This window comes from Lonchura striata, chromosome 22, assembly GCF_046129695.1.
Source record: "Lonchura striata isolate bLonStr1 chromosome 22, bLonStr1.mat, whole genome shotgun sequence".
Lineage (NCBI taxonomy): Eukaryota > Metazoa > Chordata > Aves > Passeriformes > Estrildidae > Lonchura > Lonchura striata.
This window is the reverse complement of record NC_134624.1, coordinates 4703196-4714128: the sequence shown is the minus strand read 5'-3', so window position 1 is coordinate 4714128 and position 10933 is coordinate 4703196. Positions and strand designations below refer to the sequence as shown.

Genomic DNA, 10933 nt, shown 5'->3' with positions numbered 1-10933 from the left:
CAAAGGCTCCTGGAGCTCTGGCAGCCTCGGGGCCGTGCCCATTCCCTGGGCAGCCTGGGCAGTGCCAGCACCTCTGGGGGAAGAACCTTTCCTGCTCTCCAGCTTGAGCTGCCCTGGCCCAGCTCCAGCCATGCCCTGGCTCCTGTCCCTGTCCCAGATTAGGGATCAGAGGTGCTCCTTGGGAGGAGCTGCAGACCCTGAGCCTCCCCTGCTCCAGGCTGAATAACCCAAATGACCTCACCCCTCCTCAGCTGTTTTTTACACCAGCAGAAATCAAACTTTGCATTGTGAAATTCCTGTAATTCCTCCATTCCTTGTGAGACCCAGAGTGCAGGACACACATTCAAAACCTGTTTAGATTTTCCAGGGCACATTATTTGCAAAACCTCTATTTAAACAACAAACAAGTACAAAAGCTCTCCCCAGGGCAGGGCAGAACAAGACAATCCTACATGGAGTGACTTCACACAGCAAACCCGAAACAGGAGATGCTGACACGGATTTACAACACCCAGTCCATGGGACAACTCGTGGAGTGGGACACAAGGTGGTACCTGAAAAAGAAGAGATTCCCTGGCCTTGGACATCTACTGTAAGTGAATCCAGGGGGATGCAGATCTCCATCCAGAGACACCCATGTGGAGGCAGGGGGAAGAGCGCAACCACAGGCCTCTCCCTCTCAGTTCTCTCTCTAAAGGCAAATCAAGTTTGAAACTGCACTCCTACCAAAAAGGAAGGTGAGAAGGGCAGTAACAGAAGTTGAACCACACACCAAACATGAGATGCTCTGTGCTTGCTACAAATGTTTGGAGGACACCTGGGAGCTGAACTTGGAAGGGAGGGTAGAAGTACATGGATCAAAATTACAGCAGAAAGTGGTACCTGCAGCATAAGAACAGTCCAAAATGTGGGAAAACCCCCAAAACTTGACAACAACCAAGCCTGGGCCAACAGTGGTGCTTCAAACACACCCAACCTCCAGAGCAGCCATGACTGCAGCTGCTGTAACACACTGGATTCCTGTTTTTTTTTTTCTTTAATATAAAAAAGTAACCAAAGTCATTAATGTCCCCGTCCCAGTCCATAACCAGCCCCTCTGAGCTACTCGGCTGTCCAGAGCTTGAAGGTTCTGTCGTAGGAGCAGGTGGCAATGAGCTGCCCATCCAGGGAGATGTCCAGGCCCATCACCTTCCCCTCGTGCCCCGCCAGTGTCTTCAGCGGGGACCAGCCAGGGTGGGTCCAGATCTTGGCCGTGTTGTCGTAGGCGCCCGTGAGCAGGAAATTCCCGTGGTTGGCTGCACAGGAGGAGAGAAGGGGAGAAGTGAGGCTTGCAAACGAAAACATGGCATCCCTGCTCACCAGCACAGGGCCTTGCTGAGCGGCAGGTGTGGGTGTGAGCTGCTGGAGGGGCAGGGATAGGGAGCAGCAGGGACTCACGTTCAAACCTGACGCCGGTGACCAGGTTCTGGTGGGCAGGGATGGTGTAGATGCACTTCCTCTGCCGCAGGTCCCACACCTTGCAGGTGTTGTCCCCACTGCCCGTGGCCACGTGGTACCTGCCAAGGAGGGGAGGCAGACAGTGTTTACAGAGTGGAGTTTACATTCACAGCTCCCACAGCAGTGCCAGCTCCCTCCTTACCCGTTTGGGGAGAAGTTGATCCCGTAGATCTCCTTCAGGTGCCCTTCCAGGAACATGATGCAGCGGCCCGTGCGCAGGTCCCACACCCGGCCAAAGGCATCCAGGCCTCTGCAAGCACAGGGTCACACTGGGCTGGGCTGGGAGAGACCTTACAGATCATCCTGGCCATGAGCAGGGACACCTCCCACTGTCCCAGGCTGCTCCAGCCCTGTCCAGCCTGGCCTTGGGCACTGCCAGGGATCCAGGGGCAGCCACAGCTGCTCTGGGCACCCTGTGCCAGGGCCTGCCCACCCTGCCAGGGAACAATTCCTCCCCAGTATCTCATCCATCCCTGCCCTCTGGCAGTGGGAAGCCAATCCCCCAGCAGAAATCCCTTGTCACAGCAAGGCCTTCATGCAGAGGCAAGGGCAGCTCACCCGGTGCCGGCGAGGGAGCCGTCGGTGTGGAAGGCGATGTCATAGACCCCCTTGCTGTGCCCCTCCTGGTGCAGGATCTCCTCCTGCGCCTCCAGGTCCCACAGGCGCCACGAGTGATCATAGCTGCAAGAACACAGCACTCCTTAAATCAGAGTCACAGCACTCCTTAAATCAGAGTCACAGCACTCCTTAAATCAGAGTCACAGCACTCCTTAAATCAGAGTCACAGCACTCCTTAAATCAGAGTCACAGCACTCCTTAAATCAGAGTCACCCAGGTTTGGAAAAGCCCTCCAGGACCATCAAGTCCAAATGTTAACCCAGCACCACCACATTCCCTACTAACCCATGTCCCCAGATGCCACATCTGGGTGTTTTTTGAACACTTCCAGGATGGTGACTCCACCCCTGGACAGCCTCTTCCAGTGCCTGGCCACCCTTTCTGTGAAGATGTTTTTCCCCAATATCCAACCTAAACCTCTCCTGGTGTAACTTGAGGCTGTTTCTCCTGGTCTCCATTAACTCCAGGGAGAATAACAGGCTATTTCACCAACTCTGGGAGCATTTTATTCCCACCTGAGACCAACAGTGTCTCACACAGGGGAGGGAAAGGAATCCCAGTGGCCTGCTGTCACTGACACTGCAACAGCCCAGCTGTGGTCACCAATGGCCAAGGCCTGCCCTGTGGACAAGCCCTGGCACCACAGGGCCACCAGCTGGGCAGCCCATGGTCATTCCTGGAAGCCAAAGCCCAGGTGTCCGTACCAGGTGGTGCCCAGGAACCTCCCTGAGGGGTGCCACATCACACGGGCCACTCGCATGCTGTGTCCCTCGATGTCTGCCACCGGCTCATCACTGAAACACAGAACAAACATTGGCCACTGGCCACAGGGGTCTGGCTCAAGCCAGGCCTTTGCTCACACGCTGTGATGGCAGCAAAAGCTCTGCTGATGAAATCAAACCCGGCAGGAAGATCAGAGCTGAAGCCAATGATTCTGAATCCTGCCTTTGGGTCACACTCACAAAGCTCTGAGTGAAGCCCTTTCTCCACAACTTCTGTTATTTGTAAAGCTCTCCTGGGATGATGATGATGATTAATGAAAATTAACAAGGCCCTTGTCATTAACACTTTTGGAAGTACAGAAACAAAGCACAGAGAGTACTGTACTACTGCAGGGAGTTCTGAGAACACAACATCCTGAACTGCAGCAACTCCTGCTGATCTGCAGGATGCAGGCAGACAGGATGGAGGGAATATTTATTCTCCCAGAATGACAGGCAGCAGGTCAGGAGCATTCACACACAATCTGAACAGCACTGGAATTTCTTTCCAACAGGTTAATTAAGAGACATGGTCACAAGAGCCATGTGACCATGGGAACAACAACCCCCCTGTCCCTTTGCACAGGGGCACTTTTGCTGTTAGAGACTGTGACTTTCAGCTAAGGATAAACACCCGTGGCTCTGGGAGCTGCCGGCCCTTCCCAGGAGCCCTGCAGGCTCCACTTCTCAATCAGGTGATGCTGAGGCTCAATACCTGAACCACTCTCCTCTTCCCAGGCCCGAGAGAGGTGCTGCCCATCTGCCAGAGCTCCTCTGTGCAGTGGCAGCCACTTGTTTGAAGTACAGGCAGAACTTATTATGCCTGGTTGTGTATTTGTTCAATCCCTCTCCAAATCCTGGTGCTTTCCAGCCACTCAAAAAATCATTATTAATATCAAAGAGGGGCAATTTTCTCCTAAGTGAGCTGTTAAAATGAAACATTCCCCAGACCTTCCATCCATCACCCCCAGCAGTTCACCAATGCCCAGCAGGAACTCTGCCTCAATCCCTTTGACAATCTCCCTCACCTTGGCTCCCTAATCAGGGTGATCTCTCTTCCTGCTGAAGAGGGTGGCACATACTGAGGCCAGGGAGTGCACTGGGGTAACTACAAGAAAAGGTCATATTGGCAGGAGGATGGTGAATGTCTGGAGGAACATGGAATGAACCCCAGCTGTGCACATCTGGAACAGTTCTGACCTTTCCAGGTTCCAGAGTTTGACAGAGCCATCAGCTGCACACGAGGCCAGGCTCACATCCTTCTTGTCCAGGGACACCGTGGCCTTGGGGTGGAACACGATTGCCCCCACGTTGGTGCTGTGTCCTGAAAGGCAAGGAAAACAAGATTCAGAATCTGCCACAGTTCTTCAGAACAGCAGCATTTCCTTGGCACTGGTGAGGGAGGTGAACACTTCCACCATGTCCTCAGTGCTGGGTGACACTGCCCTGTCACCCCCAGCCAAACTGCACTTCCAGGAGCACCCAAGACAGAGCACCCAGAATGAAGGTGTGGAACCCTCAAAGTGCAGACAAAATTCAACATATGAATCAAAGGATTTGTCCTCACATCTGTATTTAGCCAAGCTGTGACCACTACTCAAAGAACCTCACTGTTGTCAAGTGACCTGCCCAAAACTGCTGCTGTTTGTAACTCAAGTAACTCAAACCAGGTTTGGAAACCAAACCAAACTGCTCAGAAACAGAAACAGCAAACTTGGAGCTGAGGTTTGAGCTAAAGACCAGGTCTCCCTTTCTCACTTTATGACACATTCCCATGCTCCCAAGCCAAGGGATGCTCTCAGTATGACAAAAATTTGCCCAAAGACAGCATTTTAAACCACAAAGTAATTCAGATGTGGGAGCTCAGCACAGAGAGGAACAAAAGAACCAAAAGCCCCAGTGAGAGCCCCTCGCTACCTCGTAAGGTGTGAACCAGGTTGCAGTCAGGCACAGACCAGAGCTTGCACAGCCCACTCCTGTGAAAAACAAGGAATGGATGTCAGTGGAGAAGAACATCAAGGGACAGATCAATGTTCCTTGTTCAACCAGCTCAGATCAATGAATCTCTGCTCAGCGCTAAATTGAGGTGATAAGAGCTCAGAGCAGCCTCTCAGGATTCCCAAGCCTCCAAAACCATTCCTGTGCTCTCCCAGCCCCCAGAGCAGTGCTGCCAAGGCAGGCTCACCAGCAGGCTGTGGCCAGCAGTTTGGAGTTGGGGCTGAAGTGGCAGTAGGACAGCGGGCGATCGTCCCCAATCTGACTGCAGAAGTTATTCAAGGACTGTGAGAAATACAAAGAAAACCATCAATAAATGACTGAAGTACAACCAGCCCAGAGCTATCCCCAGCCAAAGCTTGAGGTGAGGGAAGCAGAGGCCCTTGGAAAGTCACCTTCAAAGGGAGATGCTGCCTCAGAGCCACTCCAGCTCCAGGCAGGAGGGCCAGGGCCAGCCTGGCCCAGGTGGCCCAGCATGGCCTGGGGGCACAGCTCAGCCCCCCAGGGCCACCCATGGTACGTGTCCCCCCCAGCCCCAGGGTTCTGCAGATGCAGCTCTGACAGAACTGGCTGGAGTTTGGCATCTGTCCACAACTCAGCCAAAGAATCCAACCAGACAGACGGGGCAGAGGGGAGAAGTAAATCCTCTGGAGTAAACAGGATTAGGGGGGCAGCACACACTGTGTCTGAGCCTCTCTGGTTAAGCTGGGAATCTGGCTTAGCATGCTCAGAAAAGGCATCTCAGAGTCATCTCAACCATGTTCAGCACCCAGAGCTTTTCCCTTGCATTCCCTGGCTCCCCAGCCAGAGCCAGGAATATATTCCTTTAGCCTCACAGGTGAGTGGCAAGGTGAGACAGGGATGTCTCTGCACACTCTGCCACGCACAGTGACAAATTACATCTCCCTGGAGCACTCTGAAGGAGTCAGAGACACAGGGAAGGAGAGGAAAAGCAGAACTTCCCAAGACTGCAGAGACTGCTGTGCATGTGGACAGCCCCTCAGGCAGCTGAATTCCTGCTGGGCTCTTTGGGGGATCAGCCAAACCTTGTGAGCACAGCAGTGGAGCAGCTGCCAAACCTACCCGCAGGGATTTGTGCAGCTCCTGCCTCTGGGATGTCCTGGTGGCCTCGGGAACCTCCTTGAGCAGCCGGGCCTCCTCCAGCCGCTTCGCTGCCCTGGGGAGAGCAGAGGTGGGGTGACAACCCCCAGAACTGCCCCTTCCCTGCTGCTGGAAGTGCCTTTTCCCTGCTCTTCTCTGGATCAGTCCCTGAGAGCTCAAGCTCTGGGCTCACTGGACCTCCCTCCCTACTCCCTGGATTTCCCGTGCTGCCCACAGTGGGATTTGCACTTGGATTTGACAAATGTTTTCTGTTTTCTCTCACCTGGGGAGTGAGTAGTTGGCCAGCCACAGCCTGGCTGTTTTCAGACTGCGAGGGCCCTCGTGGTACCACGTTTGCTGATACTGTAAAAACAGGAATAAAAGGAATGGAAAAGCCCTGGTGCTGCTGCCCCTGCATTCATTCCCTTCAGCTCCTCCCAGCACCTGCCCCCAAACCCTGCTGTGCTCTGGCCTCTTTTTAAGGGCCTTCTACACAACTGAGCCCCAGGAAAAGGGATTTGGAGAGATAAATCAAACTCTCTGCCCTACAGATCCAATCCTGCCATGCTGCCACTTCTCTCAATGTTCCAGCTGAACCCTGACCCATCTGCATTTACAGACATGTAACTCCCTCCTTGTTTACACATCACCCACTAAAGAGAAAGCCCAGAGCTGCAGAAATTATTTCTTACAGTAAAGCTCAAAAATAATAAGGTAAAAGAGACTCAGGAGACACAAGCAGAAAGAGCAATCAAAGGCAGAAACAGATGCAGCAGAAGGAACATTTTTTTTTTCTTCCCAAGTGTGAAGGAAAGTAAGGGACTTGCTACAGTAGGTAAGAGCCCACACACTGCTCTCCTGGTTTGCACAGTGAATGCAGCACAGAGCAGAGTCTGAGTAAAACCCACACTTGGTGCTCCTCACTGAGACCAACCATTGCCATGGATTTGGTGTAATGGGCAACATGGAAAAAGCCTGAAGGGATACCATGAGAATTCCCAGGCTGGCCAAAGCCAGGAGTGCAGGATATATCAGAGATGGATATAACATCCCTCCCTTCTGTCAGGGGACAGGAGACACCCTTACCTCTTCTTTGGACTTTTTGGACCTGTCATCATCTTTCCGGGTCTTTTTTAACGCGTCTGTGCCGACCACTGAGAGGATGTTCCTTAACCTGGAAGGAGTCATGAAGCTGGATTTAGCCAGTGGATTCTCAGCTCACCTGACAAACATCACTGTGACATTCCTTCTGCCTTAGGGTTCTTACAAGAGAAATCCCAGACTGGTTTGGGCTGGGAGGGACCTTAAAGCTCATCCAGTGCCATGGCAGGGACACCTCCCACTGTCCCAGGCTGCTCTCAGCCCCATCCAACCTGGCCTTGGGCACTGCCAGGGATCCAGGGGCAGCCACAGCTTCTCTGGGCACCCTGTGCCAGGGCCTGCCCACCCTGCCAGGGAACAATTCCCAATTCCCAACATCCCATCCATCCCTGCCCTCTGGCAGTGGGAGCCATTCCCTGTGTCCTGTCCCTCCATCCCTTGTCCCCAATCCCTCTCCAGCTCTCCTGGAGCCCCTTGATGCCCTGGCAGGCTCTGGAGCCTTCCCTTCCCCAGCCTGAACACCCCCAGCTCTGCCAGCTGCCCTGTGGCACAGCAGTGGCACGGCAGGAGGGGCTCAGGGATTTGCAGGGTGGCCATCCCTGCAGACACAGCACCTCTCCCTGCGCTCCGCGGGGCCCTCTCCGAAGAGCGTGATGGGCTCGCCCAGGGCCCGCAGGCAGGCCTTGACCTCGCAGTCGTCCGTGGACACGTTGATCTGCCGGGCGCGCTTGCGGCGCTCGAACTCCGCCAGCACCTCGGCCTGCCGCTCGCTCATGTGGTCCTCCAGGTCAAACACCTCCCCTGGCACACACACACAGCCTGAGCACACGCAGCAGCACGGCCAGGGCCAGCCGGGGAGCTCTGCACATCACCCGCAGCGGGGCCACCCGCAGCAGGTGACACAGCAGGGTGTGGCATGTCCCCAGAGAAGGACGCTGCACCCCTCCCTCAGCCCCTGGAGAGATCCAAGCACGGAGCCTCCCACCCTGACTGCTGTGAGGCGATGCCCAGAGAGCCAGCAGAGGCATTTCAAGTGCCACCTCTGCGGGCAGGGATGACGAGGGGTGTCTGCAGAGCCTCACCGCTGCTGATGTTGATGTTGCCAGCCTCCATGGCAGCCTTCATGGCCTCCTTGGCCAGCAGCCCCGCCTCGCCCTTGGCCAGGCGCTCCCGCTCCTTCTCCTCCAGGCTCCCGTAGAAGATGGGCGCCCGCTTGGCCGGGGCAGCCTCGGCCTCCTCGGGGGGCTTGGCCTTGGGGGGCTGCAGGGAGAGCCAGAGGAGCAGGGGTTGGGACAGGGGGCAGCTAACAGCCTGGCTGTGCCAGAGCCGGCTGTGCCAGGAGAACGGGCACTGTGCACACATACAGCCTCTCGGTGCCACGCCGGCTGGGGATGGAGGCAACTGAAGCCCATCCATCCCACCCTGCCGTGCCAGGGACACCTTCACGGCCCCAGGCTGCTCCAGCCCCGTCCAGCCTGGCCTGGGCACCGCCAGGGCCGGAGCAGCCGCCGGACTTTGAGGTTTTTGCCCGAAGGCCGAAGCACAAGAGCAAAATGCCGCGTTGAAATGCTGCCATCAGGCAGCGTTGGGTGCCTCTTATTTATTATCTGCAGAGGTATGTTTTGAAAAGCTTTGGAACACGGAGCTGTTCGTCCTCCTGCACCGGCACAGCCCGGAGCGGTGCCGCGCCCCAGCCCAAAGCGAGCGGCTCCTCAGGGGAGGCGCCAGGACCGGGTGAGAACGCAGAGCACCGAGCCCTGGGCTCCCCTGAACGGCTCCGGTGTCACCGGAGCACCGCAAATCCCACACAGCAGCAGCAGGCGCGACCGCCGGCGCCGCGGCCGCGCGGGGAACAGGCCCGGGGCCGCCCCCATCTCCGCACACTCACCTCGGGGGGCCGGGCCGCACCGCGCGCCGCCGGAGCCCGCGCGGCGGCCATGGCGGGAGCGGGAACAAGCCCAGGAACGGAAAAGAGCCCGGAAGGGGAGCGGGAACCAGAGAAGGGAACGGGGAGAGACCCGCCGCGCCGGGCTCCAGCGCCTCACGGCCACTTCCGGGCCGCGCGGGGCACGCCGGGAGGCGCGGCGCCCGCTGAGGGCGGGCCGCGCGGGGCACGCCGGGAGGCGCGGCGCCCGCTGAGGGCGGGCCGCGCGGGGCACGCCGGGAGCTGTGGCGGGCGGCCCGCTGAGGGCGGGCCGCGCGGGGCACGCCGGGAGGCGCGGTGCCCGCTGAGGGCGGGCCGCGCGGGGCACGCCGGGAGCTGTGGCGGGCGGCCCGCTGAGGGCGGGCCGCGCGGGGCACGCCGGGAGGCGCGGTGCCCGCTGAGGGCGGGCCGCGCGGGGCACGCCGGGAGAGGCGGTGCCCGCTGAGGGCGGGCCGCGCGGGGCACGCCGGGAGATGAGGTGCCCGCTGAGGGCGGGCCGCGCGGGGCACGCCGGGAGAGGCGGTGCCCGCTGAGGGCGGGCCGCGCGGGGCACGCCGGGAGATGAAGTGTCCGCTGAGGGCGGGCCGCGCGGGGCACGCCGGGAGATGAGGTGCCCGCTGAGGGCGGGCCGCGCGGGGCACGCCGGGAGAGGCGGTGCCCGCTGAGGGCGGGCCGCGCGGGGCACGCCGGGAGATGAAGTGTCCGCTGAGGGCGGGCCGCGCGGGGCACGCCGGGAGCTGTGGCGGGCGGCCCGCTGAGGGCGGAGCGCTCGGTGCCGCCGCGGGTGGCGGCGCCTCTGGCCGCGATGCTCCGTCGGAAGCCGACGCGGCTGGAGCTGAAGCTGGACGACATCGAGGAGTTCGAGAGCGTGCGGAAGGAGCTGGAGGTGCGCGCGGGGCCGGGCGCGGGGGGCTGGGCCCGCCCCCGGCCCTGACCGGCCGTTCGCCCGCAGAGCCGCAGGAAGCAGCGGGACGAGGCGGAGGCGGCGGCGGGCGGCGAGGAGGCGGCGGCGATCGGAGCGCTGGGCACGGAGCACAAGAGCCGCGAGCAGCTCATCAACGAGCGCATCGGGTACAAGCCGCAGCCCAAGGCCGGCGGCCGCGCCGCGCACTTCGGCACCTTCGAGTTCTGACGGGGCAGCCCCGGCCCCGCTGGGCCGCGCCGCCCCCCTCTGAGCTGTTGCATTTTCGCATTTTATGTTTGGTTAACATGGCCGTGATCGCTCCCTTGCCGAGTGTTTTGTTTTAAATAAACACGTATTTTTTTAAAGAAACGAATAATCATCCCACGAGCTGCTGTAAAGGGCTGCAGTGCCCAGGTGGGGTGGAACAGCTCGAGCACCCCGTTCCCTGCTCCTGTGGGCAGGAGGATGAAACTCTGCGGGAGGATCCTCCGGGAAAGTGATCTGCTGATCTAAACCAGACAATGGAGTGTGGCCACCTCAGCCTCCAGCCCTGCCCGCTGGTGGCCCACTGAGGAGAAGGTCCTGGAGGTGTCTGATGAGTGTTTTGGGATAAAGGTGCCACAGTTGTGGGTGCCAGGCACTGCTCTGTCCATTCTCGAGGGAACCAGGAAAGAATTCCCGGTCTGTTCAATCAGCTGGTCCCAAATGCATCCCAGAGCTGCTTCCCCATCCATGTCACAGCTGGGCCCTCAGCAGGGAGTGGCTGCAGACCTGCCGTGGGCTGGGCACATGGATGTGGGATGATAGCCCAGATTTTCTGTTTGAGCAGCTTTTCCTTTGCACCTCCCTGTTCCACCTCCATCCAGCTCTGCTTGGTGCCACCCCAGCTGCCCTTGGAATGGAGCTCAGAGCTGTTTGCTGCTTGGATCAAAGGCCACCAAACAGTTCCTTATGGCTGGTGGTGTTCTGTGAAAAGGCCAAGGGCACATGGATTTCCTCAGCAGGGGCCTGGGCAGGGTGAGGTCAGATCTG

The 10933-nt window shown here is 58.4% G+C and overlaps 2 protein-coding genes across 2 annotated transcripts; one reads left to right on the top strand and one right to left on the bottom strand.

The window, feature by feature from the left end:
- Positions 1-981: 981 nt before the first annotated feature.
- On the bottom strand, positions 982-9180 carry PRPF4 (pre-mRNA splicing tri-snRNP complex factor PRPF4). Its single transcript, XM_021533713.3, has 14 exons — positions 8962-9180; positions 8156-8333; positions 7688-7874; positions 7059-7146; positions 6256-6335; positions 5955-6048; positions 5062-5156; positions 4794-4852; positions 4077-4200; positions 2820-2909; positions 2056-2178; positions 1640-1747; positions 1438-1556; positions 982-1295 (listed from the first exon to the last, which is right to left on the bottom strand). The coding sequence occupies exons 1-14, from the start codon at positions 9010-9012 to the stop codon at positions 1102-1104; spliced, it is 1590 nt and encodes a 529-aa protein (XP_021389388.2). The 5' UTR covers positions 9013-9180; the 3' UTR covers positions 982-1101.
- A 546-nt stretch (positions 9181-9726) lies between these two features.
- Positions 9727-10270, top strand: CDC26 (cell division cycle 26). The gene is made up of 2 exons (XM_021533735.3): positions 9727-9883; positions 9950-10270. Exons 1-2 carry the CDS (start codon positions 9803-9805, stop codon positions 10127-10129), a joined length of 261 nt encoding a protein of 86 aa, XP_021389410.1. The 5' UTR covers positions 9727-9802; the 3' UTR covers positions 10130-10270.
- The last annotated feature ends 663 nt before the right edge of the window (positions 10271-10933 follow it).